The following is a 19,194-nucleotide window of genomic DNA, read 5'->3' as shown; positions in this document are numbered from 1 at the left end:
CACTTTCATTTCACACAAATAAGTTCTTGGTGCGTCCTTCGTGGAATCTAAGCTACCAATGAGAACGAATGTCCAACTTCTGTTCTATATGGGTAGTCCCTATGAAAGACTCCAAGGCCACTCGAATTTAATTAAATTCGACATGAAGAAATTCTAAACACCCTAGAATTTAAAGTGGAAGGTTTGGATTCACCCCAAATCGAACAACGAATTGGCTATTGACGTGAACCCCACCCCAAATGACCTGCTGACCCTATTATATTAAAATTGATATATATATATATATAGAAATTAAATTTCAAAGTTGGGGTTTCAGTTTATAACTTTATAGTATGGATAAATTTAACAATTTATTCTACTGCTAAGCACTTTAATTCGACAGTTGGTCACAGTCAGAGCCTTGGGTTGCGAAAATGAAAATAATATACAACCTTAAGTCACTACAACAGGGGAGAAGTAATACGAGTTTGAAAATCATAGAGATAATTCAAGAGAGGCCCTAAGATCCCTAGAGTTTGAAAACTAAGCTCTGAGACCAAACTTTGAAGCACTGTTTTTGGCAAAATTACAGGTTTGACAGATTGAAGCTTAATTATTCATACATTGACATCTCAAAACACAATTTACCAATTAAATACACAGTTATACCTGGCTTTTGTTGTTGAAGTCGATTCCGGGCTGTCGTCGCTCCAAATTCGCCCCCGTTACCACAATGACTAAAACCTCCTTACCAATCTGGGCACAACCTCGGTACCCAGCTCCAGAATACTTTCAGAATTGTAGCACGCTAGCCCCCATGCCCAAAAGCATCAAGAACAATCAAGGCTTCTGCATATTTGTGGCTCTTTATTGTCAATTCCTGCTTCCTGCATTGCGCTCCAAAGGCAAAAAACCCCCTTCTTAGTTGCACCCCTTCTCCTTTTATTTCTTAGAACCACCGTTCATTCATCCTCCACCGCCCTCGCTGTGAGGTGAGGATTCTTGCCCTCTGTCCATTACGTGGCTCCTCACAGTGATTTAAAGAGGTAGTCATGTTTTATTTTGACATTCATCACTTTATAAGATTTTTAATTGATGTCAAACTGAATTACGTAGTCCCCTTTTCATTAAAATTTATTTAAGATTTTGTTATATTATACCCCTTTTAATGTTTAACCTTTAGTTAAGAGTTAATTCTTTTATAACAATATAGTTCCCTTTTAAACTTTAATAATTTAATTTAGAACTTATAGGTTTACATAGTTCTTTTCATTTGATATATAATATATTATATAATTTCTTTTATTTAATTAAAATCTTTTGTATTTATATATTTTGAATAATGTACTAGTTATTTTATGATGGTGGTATAACAAGTATTTCACAAGTATATTCTTTAGATTCTGGCGAGTTTAGGTATTTACCTAGTATGTCAATAATTCATTCACTGGACTTTTCATAAATGGTTAGCACATATACTAATGCAGTGCATGCGATACATGCTTTTGTAGCTATCATATGCATGTCTCGTATGCATGCTAATATTCATGTTCTATTTGTAAATTGTAGGTTGGTCATTACAAATCACCTATGTAAAATGGTGAAAAGTGGTGAAAATGTATGTGAGAAGTGGATTTTAGCTAAGCAAAAGTTATAATATGCTCGCAATAAACAATTTGCCTAGATATAGCTATGGAAATGACATGAATATGAATGGAACTAGGTAAATGCATCACCATGTTAGAGGTCAACATTGCAACTCTAAGTGAAAGTGACTAGGATGTGACCACCATGATGAAGATCCATGAAGAAAAAGATACACCCTTGAAACACCCTCCATCGACATTCCAACCTTTTGAAAGCTAGAATGACTCATCAATTTGCATAGGATCGCGTTTACTACTCATGTCAAATATGAGGGGTAATGGGCTAATGTATAATTTATGTGCCTTCTAGGAGAGACGGAATGAAGTGAAGTGAAGTGTAGGTGTAATTGATGATTTTATCTAGGGAAAAGGTTAAGATGTGATATGATACACGAATCACCTATGTAAAATGGTGAAAAGTGGTGAAAACGTTTGTGAGAAGTGGATTTTAGCTAGGAAAAAGTTATAATATGCTTGCAATAAACAATTTGCCTAGATATAGCTATGGAAATGACATGAATATGAATGGAACTAGGTAAATTCATCACCATGTTAGATGTCAACGTTGCAATGCTAAGTGAAAGTGACTAGGATGTGACCACCATGATGAAGATCCACGAAGGAAAAGATACACCCTTGAATCACCCTCCATCGACATTCCAACCTTTTGAAAACTAGAATATCTCATCAATTTGCACAGGATCATGTTTACCATTCATGTCAATACGAGGGGTAATGAGCTGATGTATAAGTTATAATGTATTATCTTCATGATATATGGGTCATTGTATTTTCATATTACGCAAAAATATTTGATTCACCTATTTCAAGTTTCAATAATTGTTTAATTGGGTTTGTTGCACTGCGATTAAATGTTAATAAACTAGGTTCAAAGAGGTTAAATGTTAATAAACTAATTAACAAAAAAGGTTGTTTATTTGTGTTTATTTTATTATATTTTCATTTTTATGAAATTGTTTTCCTTTTTATTTTGGTGTTTATGTGTTTGTGCCAATGTTACATTTATTGTTATCAGGAATTTATCGTTGGGGGTATGAAATATAAATTTTCTGCAATATAGGGGAAAAATTGGAAATTATCGGGAAATTTAAGAAATACATAAATAATCATTTTTCTTTCAATTTTTTAGACTTCTAAAGCAACATCAACATCAAACAAACCTTGCTACATAAATATGAAATAAAACTAGTATATAAGATGTATAAGATGACGAATGGTACTGACTCATAAGTTTTGACAGGATGATACAAAATCACATTAAAACAAAATTAAATATATCTCATGAGATGAACCATGTCAATGAAAACAATAGATTTCTCCTTGTGTGCTCGATGGAAAATAGTCATAGCGTCCTCAACAATGTTATTAGAGCCATAGAGAAGACACTGGACCAAAAGACTCGTCAACCAAAAAATACAAAAAATATTTGAATTTTGAAAAAAAAAACATATTATATTCATGTGCATGCATATGAATCCAAACCCTTATACACAAATATCAAAGTTTCTCATGTACATAGTGTTGCATCACATCAAAATCTAGCAAGTCTTGTGAGATGCCTCACAAGACAAAGGCCAGACTAAGACATGACAATGAGGTGGATGCCACTATCACCTCAAAAATCCACCTCTTGCTCTTTAGTGGAATTTCGTCTTTTGAGATGCCTCACAAGACAAAGGCGAGACTAAGACATGACAATGAGGTGGATGCCACTATCACCTCAAAAATCTACCTCTTGCTCTTTAGTGGAATTTCACCACATGAGAGGCTTCTCAAGTTAGGCCACCTGAATGATATTGTAGGTCTAGGGTTCAAAGATGACACCTCAATAAGCTTACCTAAGGTACTTAGGCTAAGGACAGGCTCAATTCTACAAGATAGGGAGTAGTGTACCTATGAAGTAGCGTATAAAGATGGACTTGTTGCCTAGGATTTTTAATATATGATTCAAAAGTAACACAACTAGGCATACAAGAGAGAGGAAAGGTTTGCTTTAATGATATAATCAACAACAAGAGCGACAAACCTTCAAGTGACCTTAAGTTGAAGCTTTAATGCACAATTAGGGCTTTTCTAGCCATAGAATTGCCTAGGGTTGATGACGTCAACCCTAGGGTGTTAATTTAGGGGCTAGATTGTTCTTTGATGTAGATAATTGCAATTTTCAAAGTTTTCAACATTTCACATTATATTCACCTCATAACATCATATTATCATTAGCAACTGTGTAGAGAGAACAATAACATCAACAATGCAGTGGAGTAGTAAGGAGCAACATAAGAAAAACATACACAATAGAGACACTAGGATTTTGGTTGGAGACCAGGGCGAAACCCCACAAGGGGGAAAACCCATAAAGTAATTCTTCTTCTTCTATTAGATATTCATCAATGTCTAGCTATGATACAAAGTACAAATATCATGAGACATATGTCTTTCATCATCAACCACATTAGGCAACCTAAGGCTAGTACTGGATCATACAAGATCCTTATAAGATAGCAACAGACAAGTACAGGTCCTCCTCAACACTGCCTACATATTGTTGTCAATACTTTACTGTTATACACATAAGGCATGACCACACACCTTGGTCATGGAGGCACTGTCATATACCAAAGTTCACTGCCATGTCATTCACCAAGGTTACTATTGTGTCATTCATCAAGGTCACTGCCATGTCATTCATCAAGGTCACTACCATGTTACTGCCATACCAAAGGTCACAACCATACTATGTCATTGCCATATATATTGATCAATGCCATGTCAAGGACACTGTCATGCCATAATCACTCCCATGTATTAAGGTTATTGGCAATTGCCATACATTAACTATCATAGGGTCATTGCCATGTCATACATTAAAGTTTCTGTCATAGTTTCCATGTCATTGTTACGTAGATTATAGTCATGCCTCACTGTCATATAGATCACTATCAAGTCTCCAAATTACTGTCATAGATTACTTAGAAATACAATGTGAATCATACAAATATAATTGCGAACCACATAGATTAGAAAGCGTGCCATTGTAATAAAATTACGAGCCACATAGATGAGAAAGCGAGCCATAGTGATACCAAATGCGAGCTACAAAACATTGCAACCCATACAGAAGAATATACGAGGAACTATAATGTATGTGCACCACAAGAAGGTAATACTAGTCAATGAAATGCGAGCTAATGTTAATACAATTCAAGCCACAGAGGAAAATACAATATGAGCCGCAGAGATGCGAGCCATAATGTAATATAATGAGCCATGCCACAGAGTAATATAACGAGTTGTGCCACTATGAGCCATAGTGATAGCAGATGCAAGCTATAGAACATTGCGAGCCATAGAGAAGAATATACGAGAAGGTAATACTAGCCATTGAAATGCGAGCTCCTGTTAATATAATTTGAGCCACAAAGAGAAATACAATACGAGTTGCAGACATACTAATGCGTGTTACAAATATGCGAGCCACAATGTAATATAGCAAGCCATGCCACAGAGTAATATAGTGAGCCATGCCACATTGTAATATAACGAGCGATGTCACAATAGAGAATGCAGGTCACACACAGTGATAAAATACAAACCATACAAACCACTGTAATATACATATCATCTCTTAATGATGCGGGGTTGATATGTTTCAAAATGAACCACATGATTGGCTATTTATAGTTGATCGTGCATATGAAGGGACACATCCCTTAAGGCAGGCTAACTTGAGGCCGACTTGTAGATGGAGGGAAATCCTTAAATTCAAATATGATCTTAATAACATTTAAATATATTTTGTCACATGCCTTTGATGATGTCATGTCATATATTAATGAGAGGAGTGCGAAACCAATTTGTCTTTATTTAATTGAATTCTTCCTTTGACCAATATAAATTCTCTTTGGGGCACAATGGGCTTTTCTTGGGGTAGATTGGGTTCTTAGTGAGAAGTTGTTGACTGGAGACTCAAGCTTGGGAGAAAACCTAACAACTCTTCTTTTAGGAAAAAATCTTCTTCAACAAGGCTTATCATAAAATATCTAGAAATCTTTGCCAAAAACCAAGTTCAAACTTTAGCCATTTCATCCTTTTTTTGCTCCCACGAGTGTCTTCTATATAAGATAGATGATAAGTGAGTGAGATAAATGAAGTGTCACATCATATGTATATATACAAGCCAAATTTGTGCCTTTACCCCAAGGGACACACCCTTTCATCGTGGGGCTGATTTGTCCCTTTTGAGCTTACATGAAACCCAAAAATTTATTTTATTTTATTTTAATTTCCTTAAATTTTCCAGGCCGACTTAGGAGGGCTCTTAGCATGTAGGAATACCTCTCGATGCTACACAAAAATCAACAGTCCCTCTTAATGAGGGAGCTATTCTCCTTGGCTTCAATAGATTCTCCTTTAGTTGAAATTTCTCCTGGTTGAGAATGTAACTAGATTCGGTCTTCATAATGACTTTTGTAATCATGACAATGTATATTTTATATGAAAAGAGAAAAATATTTTTTTATTTATTCAAGCATGGGTTTCATGCTCAAAGTCTAGGTCAAATCATGTTCTTCATGCTTCTAGGGCATGTTGAGACAAATATTTTTTTTGTCATGTATTGTAGTCCTATTTGGACTTGTTGTAAAAAAAGAAAATCATTATTTTTGAGTCTAGTAAGTCATTTTGTCCTCCAAGACCAAGTCGACCTTGCCAAGGAGAAGTTAGCCTAGAAGAGGCCTATTCAGCGTCTTGAAAATTGTATATATAACATGAGATTTTGACTCATTTGGACACACTTCACAAGTTTGATCTGCAACAACAAGAGAAGGCAATCTAAAGAAAAATGTCAAGGAAGAGAGTAGAAGTCAAAGCAAAGCAAGAAGACTCGAAAAATCTATCTTTTTTGTCCACACGTGTGAGTAGACTAGGGTTTTTGTGCAAGTTGTAAGGCTGAATGGTAGGCCTGAAGTTGTAGGGCCGAAACATTGACTTGAGCAGATTTTGAAGAGTCTGACCTTCGTTGACTTTGGTAGACTTTGACTTGTTTGGAAGAGATCTTGTTGGAGGGTTGACTTGGTGCTTGGGAGGAATCTTGACTTTGGTCTTTGGGCCTTGGAGGTCTCACTTTGATTTGATTCTATAAGAAGGGAAGTATTCTTTTTGGGTTTTCCCCTTGGAGGGGTTTGCCTTGGCTTGGAGCCTATATCTTGTGACATGTGTTCTTTGTGCCTTTGCGATCTTCATGTTTTGGTGATTGCTTGATGAAGAAGAAATAATAGTAATAAAAGGCCAACTAATATCACAAGTAATTATCAATTAAGGAAAGTCAACTCTAATCTACAAATACTTTGATTTTCCAACTTGGTTTCAGGGCAAAGGTGAAGGAAGTTGGAAGATCACGTCTTTGTTGACACTTTTGTTGAAGAGCAATGTAAAGCAATCATCTAGTTTTTCTTCTTAATAACAAGCTTTATGAAGAAAGGTGTCAAGACTCTTGGGAGTCTCTTGGTAACTATCAAAGGATACATCTTGAACTACATCTCCAAGCTATCAAAAGAAGTGATGGATGGAATTCTCTTCTTCACTCTTCCAAGGACTTTTAAAGATGGTAATGTATGGGTTATTAATAGTGGAGCTTTTAGACATATGACAGGTGAATGCAGTCAACTTGGAGACAGGAAGAGCTACCCCGTGAAAGGAATTGGATCTACTTCGTTGGAGCTAGAAACATGTGGAAGTATTCATCTCAATAATATACTCTATGTTCCAAGTTTGAAGAAAAAATTGCTTTCTATTTCAGTGGAACTTGGAGAAAAGAAGAGCTACCCCGTGAAAGGAATTGGATCTACTTCGTTGGAGCTAGAAACATGTGGAAGTATTCATCTCAATAATATACTCTATGTTCCAAGTTTGAAGAAAAAATTGCTTTCTATTTCTTGTCTAGAAGATAAAGGTGATAGGGTTTCTTTTGTAGATGGAAAAGTTTTGGTGTGGGGAAAGGGCTCTTGTATTGAACATGCTAAGACAGTTGGGATTCATGAGGGGACCTTGTATAGGCTTGTAATACCTTTTCCTCAAGCCTTAGTACACTTAGATGTTAGCTCTTCTGAATTGTGGCATGGAAGGTATGGGCATCTTCACTACAAGATTTTGCCATCTTTGAATCAAATGGTCATTGGCATCCATGAATTAAAAGAAGAGCATGAAGGAATCTGTAAAGGATGTGCTCTAGGCAAGAATGTGAAGAAACCTTTTGCAAGCAGTGATACAAGATCGAAGGAGATCTTAGACATTATACACTCGGATGTATGTGGACCTATGTCAGTAAAGTCTCTTGGAGGTCACTTATACTATGTAACATTCATTGATGATTACTCTAGATAAACATGGATATACCTCCTCAAGACTAAAGATGGGGTATTGGAGGAATTTCAAGAATTCAAGAATGAAGTGGAAAACCTAACAAAAAGGAAGATAAAGATCCTAAGGTCTAATAATGGTGGAGAATATACCTCCAAAGAAATTGTAGCATTTTGCAAGGAAGCAAGAATAAAGAGGGAGCTAATTGTCCCTTATAATCCTCAACAAAATGGTATGGTTGAAAGAAAGAACCGCTCAATAGAAGAATGTGTTAGAGCCATGCTTCATGACCAAGATCTCCCTAAATTCTTATGGGGAGAAGCATCTGTAACAACTGTCTACTTGCAAAATCAAAGTCCTCATAAAATTCTCAATAATATGACTCCAAAAGAAGCATTTACAGGAAATAAGCCTAGTGTGGATCATCTTCGAATATTTGGATGTCCAGTTTACATACACATTCCAAAGGACAAGAGGAAGAAATTGGATCCTACAAGTACAAAAGGCATCTTTGTTGGTTATAGTGCTTCATCAAAAGCATACAGAATCTACATTAAAGAGGATCGTCGTATTGAAGTAAGCAGAGATGTCATATTTGATGAGAATGTAGCTTACAAAAGATCCAAAGATATCTTGGTTGATTTTGATGAAGAAGTACCCATTTTTGAGGAAATCACAAGGGATGAAAATGTTCAAGATCCTACATCTAATCATGAAGATGTTGAAGGACCTAGTGAACCTGTGCAACATGTCATCATTCTAGAAACTTGTAAGAGACTTGCTTGGTTGAGGAAAACTCTACAAGAGGTTGAGGGACATGTAGCAACTAAGGGAACTTTTAGAGAAATTAAGAGACCTAAAAGGTATTCTGGTTATGCAACTTATATGACTAAGCTCATTGAGGTTGAACCCTCCTCCTATGAGAAAGCAACTGAACATCAAGAATGGAGGAATGCAATGCAAGAAGAATACCAGTCTATTATGAAGAATGATGTTTGGGAAATTGTTCCTAGACCTAGTGACAAATCTATTGTCACTTCCAAATGGATATATAAGATCAAACATGCAGTTGATGGGAGCATTAATAAGTATAAAGCTAGCTTTGTGGCAAGAGGTTTTTAACATAGGAAGGAATCAATTATGAAGAAACCTTCTCTCCTACAACAAGATATACAACTATTAGATCACTTGTCTCTTTGGCTACCACTATGGGATGGAATATTCATCAATTGGATGTTAAAAGAACTTTTTTGAATGGGACCATTGATGAGGAGGTTTATATTGAGCAACCTTAGGGATTCAAAATCCATAATAAGGAGACATGTCTGCAGATTGAAGAAGGCTCTATACGACTTGAAACAAGCACCTAAAGCATGGTATACCAAACTGGATGTATACCTGTTGAGACTTGGGTTTTTCAAAAGTTCTGCAAATTCTACATCAAAGTGGTTAAGGATTAACTTGTGATCATACTTTTATGTGTGGATGACTTGTTACAGGTGTAGAACATCAAATACAAGAATGCAAGAGGCAGTTGGAAGTCGAATTTGATATGAAGGATCTCGAGCTTTTGCACCACTGTTTGGGACTAGAGGTATTGCAGAAACCTGGTGAAATTTATCTTGGTCAAGGAAAATATGTGATCAAGATATTACATAAATTTGGCATGATGGATAGTAAGCCAATGACAACTCCAATGATTACTAATTTGAAAAAGTTGATGAGTTCATAATCTAGTCCTGTGTATCCTACATGCTATAGACAATTGATTGGCTCCTTAATGTATCTTGTGAATACTAGACCTGACATTTGTTTTGCAGTAAATGTCCTCGGTCAATTCAGATGGAGCCAAGGCATGACCATTGGATAATAGCCAAACACATCTTGAGATATCTTCATGGGACCATGCATCATTGCCTTAAATACATTGACAATGAGATTCAACTTTGGGATATACAAACTCTGATTGGGGTGGTGGTGAGACAAATGGTAGAAGCACTACTGGTGGATGCTTCAGTTTGGGATCTTCCATGATCTCATGGATGAGCAAGAAGCAATATACTCTTGCTTTAAGTAGTGTTGAAGTTATGTTGCTACAAGTGAAGTTTGTAGAGAAGCTGTTTGGCTTAGAAAGTTGCTATCAAATTTGTTTGAAGGACCATTGAGCCCTACAATTATACATTGTGACAACCAAAGTTGCATAAGGTTGATTGAGGACCCATTGTTTCATGCTAGGACAAAGCATATTAACAATAAGTACCACCACATTAGAAGTTTGGTACAAGATGGGGTTGTGAAGCTACAATATATCTCTACAGATGAACAAGTAGCTGATATTCTGACAAAGTCTTTCCCAAACAAGAAGCTTGAGTACTTAAGAAGCAAGCTTGGCTTGGTGATATCTCCTCCCTGATTGAGAGGAAGTGATGCTGGGCATTATATTCTCTTATTCATGTGTCATGCACTAGGCCAGGACTAACAATCATACGTCTAAGTGAAGGCCATGGAAGGAGAATGGGGTCTGGAGGATTGGATAAGTCTCTAAGGCTAGTGCTTCTTGAGGATTAGGAATCCAAGATAGAAGTAATCTCATTGACTGATACTCTTTGAGGATGAGGTAGGGCATCCAAGACAAGAGTAGTAAAAAAGGATTGATATTCTTTGAGGATTGGGAAATCCAAGATAAGAATAGTCCTAGAAGGACATACCCAATGAAAATCTGGATGGGGCATGTGTGACTTTGAGAGGTAGTGTGGTGTCTCACGTAAAATCTCCCAACACTGCACTTTGATCTAGTGAAGAGATAGAGCTTATTAGTCAAGGCCTTTCCATGTTGACAATGCTGGTTATGATGTTGATGCTTAAAGATGGCTTATCAATCCGACTCTTCTGATGAGAATACTTCAATTTGAGAATCCTTGTACCTCATGATGGAATTATGAATACCTCCCTAGTTAAGAGGGAGTGTTGGAAAATGTAACTAGATTCGGTCTTCATAATGACCTTTGTAATCATGACATTGTATATTTTTATAAAAAGGAAAAGTAATTTTTATTTATTCAAGCATGGGTTTCATGCTCAAAGTCTATGTCAAAGCATATTCTTCACGCTTCTTGGGCTTGTTGAGTCAAAGAAGAATTTTTTTTTCTTGTATTGTAGTCCTATTTGGACTTGTTGTAACAAAATAAAATCATTATTTTTGAGTCTAAAAAGTAATTTTGTCCTCCAAGACCAAGTCAGCCCTGCTAAGGAGAAGTCGGCGTAGAAGAGGCCTATTTGACTGCTTGAAAAGTGTATATATAGCATGAGATTTTGACTCATTTGGACACACTTCACATGTTCGATATGCAACAAGAAGTGAAAGCAATCTAGAATGAAAAGTCAAGGAAGAAAGTATAAGTTAAAGTGAAGGAAGAAGACTTGAAAAATATATCTTTTCTATCCACACGAGCGAGCAAACTAGGGTTTCTGTGTGAGTTGCAGTTTGAATTGCAGACTTGAAGTTGTAGGGCCGAAACTTTGACTGGACCAGATTTTGAAGAGTTTGACCTTCATTGACTTTGGTAGACTTTGACTTGTTTGGAAGAGATCTTGTTGGAGGGCTGACTTGGTGCTTGGGAGGAATCTTGACCTTGGTCTTTGGGTCTTGGAGGTCTCTCTTTGATTTGATTCTGTAAGAGGAGAAGTATTCTTTCAAGGTTTTCCCCTTGGAGGGGTTTTGCCTTGGCTTGGAGCTTATATCTTGTGTTTTTTGTGTCTTTGTGATCTTCATGTTTTGGTAAGGGCTTGATGAGGAAGAAATAATAGTAATAAAAGGCCAACTAATATCATAGGTAATTGTTAAGTAAGGAAAGCCAACTCTAGTCTACAAATACTTCGATTTTCCAACATCTCCTTCTTGAAGAAGAGGTTACAAGCTTGCCAAGTTGATGCATGTCTATAGAAAACTACATCCTAGAGTGGGCATTGTAACTCCTCATATATCTGGGGTTGGCCAAAGTCCTTTATGGCTCCTTAGGAAAATGTATCAATCTCCTCTAGTCATGACCTAACCAAGTCCTTTTGGCATCCAAGTTCTTCTAGCTTCTCAGGAGAGAATTTTCCTTTGGACCATTCACCTTTTTGGTCAAAGTTCTTTATGAGCTAGCCAAGCCCTTTTGGCTATAAAGGTGAATTATATCTATCTCCTACGGTCGACATAGCCAAGTTCTTTTGGCTTCTAAGGAGAAGATTTGTCCAATCCTATAATTTCCCTGGGACATTCACCTCTTGTTGACCTAGCCAAGCCCTTCTAGTTTCGAGGGTGAATGTATCCTCTAATTGCCCTTGTAATTTCCTTGGGCCATTTACCTTTTTGGTCAAAGTCCTTTATGACCTAGCCAAGCCCTTCTGGCAGCGAAGTCCTTTTGGCTTCAAAGGTGAATGTATTCATCTCCTCTTGGTCAAATTCCTTTATGACCTAGTCAAAATCCTTTATGGCTTCAGGGTTAAATGAGCAATCATGTGGTTGTAAGGTAATATTGACAAAAAGATCGCAATAATTACCTTAATTATCATGGTAATTTAAAAAGGGGAAATTGTTGCAATAAATACTGTTGATATTATAGCTGAGGTACTTTTATCGATATTATCCTGATAATTTCAATAGTATTGCAATAAGTGCAACATTGGTTTGTACATGTTTAGGGAGTGCTTTTTCCTGTGTCATCCCCCAAATTATGGGCAGCCATCTCCATCCCTCTTTGAAACTTGTATGATATTTGGCCCCATCCCTGAAGCTTGGCATAACATAGGTCTATGCTTGTGCATTTGTGAATCAGGTTTTTTGTTTTGATGTAGGTATATGTGAACTTCTGCCTGCCATGATTATCAATAATTTCAACACCTTTTTTATTTAACAAATGACACATTCTACAACTGTCTACCGTAGCTTTGTTAATTGTCTTGTGGCGTGACAGTGTAATGTCCCAAACTAGGAAATACAATGAATATCCAATACATGCACTAAGTTACAACAAGGAAATCCAAACATGCAAGCACAAATTTACACAAGCAGAGATAAATCAGTGAACCTTAGAATAACAACAATAAATCTGAGCCATTTTATTATTTTCAACAGGAGTTGAGTACAATCGAGTGAAAAGATAGAACCTGGGCTTGCTACTGCAAGGATGCAATACCCAGGTGAAGATCTAAGCAAAACTCCAACTGAAATGGACCAATCTGTCCCAACGCACTGCCCAAATTTTTTGTTGTTGCTGCTGCTAGAGGCAAACTGTGAAATGACTTGTAGAAGGCTCCTTGCACCCAATCCAACAAAACCCAGAAACTGTTTTGGCTGATTCCAGCTGACCCGAATACCCAAATCAGAGCGAAATTCCCAGCTATTGGGTTCTGCGTCCAACCAAATCTCTCTGCAGCAAAATAGCTCCAAATCCCCTCAAATACTACTGAAAATGCCCCTGCAAAATTCCTCTGGAAATGAGTGCAGAATCTCAGCCCAACCCCAGCCCAAACTTCACTTCAATTCTCTGATCAGTATAGTGCCAGAAATGCCTGCGCAGGCCCTGGAGGCAGAAATTCAGCGCTACTGATAGCAGTACTCTCAGCCCTTGAAAATCCCCAAGAAAACTCGTCCACAATGAGGAAATTTCTTGCAAATTATCTGCCCGGGAATCCACCAAATGCTTGCTCTCCAAAACACCACGAACTCGACAACTGCGTCCTCCTGGAGCTCGCACAGGCTGAATAATCTCTGCAATTTGGCCCTCCAAATGCCAATTCCTGCTCACAAAATTCTCTTCTAGGGTGACACTTGAAGTTCACTGAAGAAGAGCTGGAGTTTCCGCTTGGAAATTCCTTGTGCTGAACAACACTGGTTGACTTGGCTAAGCAGCTCACACAAACTCTCTAGTTCTGAAAATGAAATGCCAAAAGATGCCAAAAATGAGGCTTTTCCCTTCCTTTTATAATAGTTGCTTATCCCTTCCTTGTGGGCTCCACCAATTCGACCTCCTTTTTTCTCATCCCCTTTTCCTTGTGGTTCGATTTTCCTAGGGAGTTCGATTTCCCTTTCTTGAGTGACCCCCACACCTTAACACCACTTTAATTTTTCTTTTCTTTTTTCCTGAGTTGAGCCTTTCTTTTTTCTGCAGAAGTTAAATTAAGCCTTCACAACCCACTTTTCCTAAGTTTTATGCCAAAATTATTTATTAATCGCCAAAATTGCAAAATTGAGTATTTCCTTGTAAAATTTTAATTGGGGACATGACAGTAAAGCTACCCTGTCAATGAGTTTCAAACTAAGTGTTTTGTTTGTAAAGTAATAAAGATATAATGAGTTTATTTATGTTCTGTTGATATCTTTTTAAGAAAATTTTGAAACAGTTTGTCTGATGGATGCAGGGAAGCAGTGGTTAAGTAACAAGGTGGCTCTCAAATTTAGAGCTGATGTGCAAAAGATACCTATAGAAGGAATGAATGTCTGCCCGTTGAATTATACTGAGTATATTCCTTGTCATGATTTAAAGTATATCAGCACTTTGAAAAATTTGAATTATTCTCGAAGAGAGAATTTCGAAAGAAATTGTCCTCCACTTGAGGAACAGCCTTTCTGTTTAATACCTCCTCCCAAGGAATACAAGATCCCAATAAAATGGCCAATCAGTAAAGATTATGTGTGGCGAAGCAATGTGAACCACTCACATCTAGCAGAAGTCAAAGGTGGGCAAAATTGGGTGCATGAGCATGGTAAACTATGGTGGTTCCCTGGTGGTGGTACTCATTTCAAGCATGGAGCTTCAGAGTACATCCAAAGGTATTATCTTTTATATTTGTTTCAATGTTTTTGTCTGATCCAGCCTTTCTCATTTCCTGTCTCAGTTTTTCTTCTGGAGTGCAGTACATATACAACCATCAATCTGTGTCTTCAAGCATTGTATGAGAACAGAAATTAAATTATGATGCTTGACATGATATAATGCTTGTTTCATTGGGTTTTCGCTTATTTTATATTCCATCCACAGTACTAGCATTTGTTGAGTACAGTATCATATTTTCTTGTGAATGAATTTAATAAATGTTTTAGTTTATCTCCACTATTATATGCTAGCTGTAGGAATAACTCAAGACTTGGTGTATAGATACTATAATTTTATCGGCCACTTATTGGCCCTCTTTATCACCATGGCTGTTACATTCATACAAAGTGGATATCTAGGACAGGGAGGAGTCATTTAAGTTAAATGTAATAACACGCTGAATCCTTTTTCGAATTATCATTGCTATACTTCCATACTTTTCTATTCATTGGAATGAAAACCAATATATAACTACTTTTGTTATGTTGGGCTTTCAACAGGTTGGGAAACATGATAACTAATGGAACAGGGGATTTACGAGCCGCAGGAGTGGTGCAAGTTCTTGATGTTGGCTGTGGTGTTGCAAGTTTTTCAGCTTATCTACTTCCACTGGGTATACAGACAATGTCATTTGCTCCAAAGGATGGGCATGAGAATCAGATTCAATTTGCTCTTGAACGAGGAATTGGTGCCATGATTGCAGTTCTTGGCACAACACAACTACCTTATCCAAGCAATTCATTTGAAATGGTCCATTGTTCACGTTGTCGTGTCGATTGGCATGAAAATGGTAAGCAATCAGTTCCTTTGAGAAATGCAAATGTAGTGGTCTTTTTGGTTTTCATGCTATCTGTGGGATTTCTTGTTGCATAGTACCGTGATAGTATTGCTACCTTAGAATAATTGCTTATCTGAATGCATGTAAAATTATAACCATGATTTATTGTGAGTTTTAATGATACTTTGTTGTCATTTGTTTCCATATTCTTCAGCGCTGCAATTATCTTGAATTTCTCACAATGTATCCTACTTTTTCAAAGGTTTTCAAGTGGCTGAATTTTCTGATATTTTCCATGTTTTACAGGTCCAAATTTATGCCTGTTATTTTCCAACAATTTCTGATATTTTTTCCAATTTTTCTGATAATTTTATTTTGGACCCTTGGTGATATATTCCTTGAAAATACGGCTGAGTAAGTTAGTTCAATCAGTTTGAGTTCTTGGTTATGTCAATTTTGTCTTTGAATTTTTAACCTTCTTTGTTAAAATTTCCTGAATGTAGACCTAACAAATATCTCACCATCAATGATAACACATTCTCAATGGATATTCCACAGCGATTTCACACGTGGTTCAACTTATACTATATAGTATTATAGTCTTCAATACTCAAATTTTGTAAAGACACCTATTTCTACACAAGAAAGCACAATCACACTACCTTGTTATTTGTTGTCATGTATGTGATAACCCTAATGGGGATATATAAGCGATCAAATGTATGTGTAAATAGTGAGCTGACCTAGTAATGGGCCTACATGGGTAATGAGTGAGAACTAGTATACATAAAAGGTCAATAGTGTCATCATTTCACACACATTCAGTTATGCCTATTGTACTTTGAATCTTCAATTTATTTGGAGTTCTTAACCTAAGATCTAATGAATTATTGAATAACTTTTGGGAGCTATGCTCCATCTCCATATTTGGCGTACATTGTGTGTATGCATGCTTGTCATGATTTATTGTGATTTATGCTCTTTGTCCTTGTTTGATATGACTTCATCAAATATTTTCACGAGGTCTTGGATTTTTTTGTTGAGATTTTTGTCTGTTATATTTTACTATTTCATATTTTTAACTTTCAATTCCTTGGCAAGAGCCACTCTCTCAGTTTGTAATTCTAAATTTTGATTGAGTTGGTTTTGACATACTGGCCTAAATTTCGCTACTTCTTCAGTTGTGCTATTTTGTAGTGATATTGTGCCACATAGTTCTCAAATGCTGCAATTTTGTTCTGATATATGTGTGATATGGTTTTGATAAAGATTTTACTTGAAAACTTTGGAATTAAGTGGGCACACAAAAGGAAAGGGTCCCACTAGTGATTACTCTATGTATATTGGCCCTAGATTACATTATAAACATCACTTAATATATACCCCTGTTAATTTGTTTATGTGGTGGCTGTGCCTTCACTTTGATATTTAGGCACTGTTTTCAAAGTGAGCCTTACTTTACTTCATAAGTTGAGGCTTTGTATAATTCCATTTTTTCTTTTTGTTGGAGTTTTAAAAACACAAACTTTATTCCTTTTATCACGTAAATCTGCACCTAGAGATGAACAAATCGGAGTGACAATTATAGGCAGTTTAGCCTTGACACTTGCTAAGTGCCTCTCTGTCCTGGCTGGTGCTTTTCCAGCAACAAAGGGGTGTCCGTAACGTGGTTGTATGTTGTTATTTTCCATGTAAAATATGCATACAATCTTCAGAGATAAATTAGCAGACAAGGCTACCCTTGAAGTGTCCTAAGAGACCTGAGAACCAGTGTTGCACGAAGCGGGGATATTTTTTGGAAGTGAAGCATTGGAGGCGAAGCGTCTTGGAAGCGTCTATTATATATATAATTTATATTTTTTTGGAACTCACATAAGAGTTCGATAAAAAAAGGAGACAAGAAAAGCCCCGTGGAACTATGTGAACGGTTTTTTAGAATCATGGTGGAATTGCGGTTCAGGCCTGCAAAATCATAGTTTGGAACCGTCGTTATTCTAAAAGGCCAGGAACCACAAAATTTTGGTGGAACCACGGTTCTGCTGGAGGATTGGTGGCATATCCATCTGGGATGCGAATCCGCCTCTAGATCAGCTGGGGGAACACTTCTGCAACACAGCTGAGAACAAAGTAAAACTTATCAAATAAAATGCAGAAATTGCGATTAGTTCTCTAATTATTTTTTAGCATCAAAGATGGAACTAAATGAAATAGAATATGTGCCTTGAGTAAAAAAGATTCAAAACAAAGGTAGAATGTGTTAAGAGAATGGCTTGAGGTCTTTTCTGCCATTTGCTTGTCTTGTCTCACTTGTTTCAATTCTTAACATGGTATCAGAGCAAGGTTAAGAAAAGTTGATAAAATATGATAACATCATAGCACCTTCATTCTTAAGTCTGATAGCTTCACCATGATAGTTTTCCATGGGAGGTGAGATGTAGAAAGATCATGTAGTGAAAGAGGAATAGTTCGGTGTGTTGAGAAATCTAGGGCAACATTTAGATTAGGGTTCATTAAATGATTTCTCTTAACTTGACAAGTTCTTGTGATATCATTTTATTAGTATTTTTTTCCATCTCTAAGACAAATGCCAAAAAAGACTGAAGATCACAAATACGAGAAAAGGGACACAAGATGTAGGTGCTCAGCTAGGGAAAAACCCCACTTTGAGGGGAAAACCTAGTCAAACTTTTTCTTCAATAGAATCAAATCAAGTTGAGACATATCCAAGACCCTCTAGACTAAGACCATCCTCCAACCATTAAGTTAGCTTGCTCAGCCTTGTAACTTTGCTTGCTTCACAACAAACTTGACCCTTTCTGCAATTGTAATTTTGTCTTTTAACACTGCACCCTCAACCCTCTCCTGCAACTGTAGCTTCGACTCTGTAGTGTGTTGGGAAATCTAGAGGTAGCTAGATAAGATGATTTCTCTTACTTTGATAACTGCTTGTGATGTATTTTTACTTAACTTGATTAGAATCTTCTTTCAGTTGATTATTATTGGTATTCTCTTCATCAAACAACTACCAAACCATAAAGAATAATAAGACAAAGGACACAAGATATAGGCGATCAGCCAGGGCCAAAACCTCTCCAACTGAGAGGAAAACCCACAAGAATTCTTCTCTTCTTATAAAACTTCAATTGATGAATTCCAAGACCTATGACCCTTGACCAAGGCCCTCCAAGACCAAGTCAACCCTTTCTTGCTTTCCAACAACTTCTGCAATTTTGATCCTTGGTAGTTTCTTCTGCAACTTCAACCTGCCCAACAAATTCTTTTGGAACTTCGACCTGCCCAACAAATTCTTCTGGAACTACGACCTACCCAACAAATTCTTCTGGAACTTCGACCTACCCAGCAAATTCTTTTGGAACTTCGACCTGCCCAACAAATTCTTCTAGAACCTTGACCTACCCATCAAATTCTTCTGGAACTTCAACCTACCCAACAAATTCTTCTGGAACTTTAACCTACCCAACAAATTCTTTTGAAACTTCGACCTAGCAGTTTCTTCCCAACACTTCGACTTGTCCAGAAGTACTTCGACCTA

The 19,194-nt window shown here is 36.9% G+C and overlaps 1 protein-coding gene across 4 annotated transcripts in view; it reads left to right on the top strand.

Moving 5' to 3' along the window:
• LOC149254926 (putative methyltransferase PMT6) overlaps positions 1–19,194 on the top strand; it is a 244,546-nt gene that overhangs the window by 124,731 nt on the left and 100,621 nt on the right. For 2 of the 4 annotated variants that reach the window (XM_089460277.1, XM_089460279.1), the window contains exons 3-4: positions 14,391–14,820; positions 15,364–15,653. In XM_089460277.1, the coding sequence (XP_089316403.1) occupies positions 14,391–14,820; positions 15,364–15,653 (720 nt within the window). The remainder of the gene's footprint in view (positions 1–14,390; positions 14,821–15,363; positions 15,654–19,194) is intronic. The other 2 variants (XM_089460278.1, XM_089460280.1) reach the window with 1 other exon arrangement.

This window comes from Pinus tabuliformis, chromosome 7 (genome assembly GCF_031772625.1).
Source record: "Pinus tabuliformis cultivar Carrire ecotype Pingquan chromosome 7, CPIR1, whole genome shotgun sequence".
Taxonomy (NCBI): domain Eukaryota; kingdom Viridiplantae; phylum Streptophyta; class Pinopsida; order Pinales; family Pinaceae; genus Pinus; species Pinus tabuliformis.
Note: the sequence above shows the minus strand (reverse complement) of the source record. Positions and strands in the feature narration are given on the sequence as shown.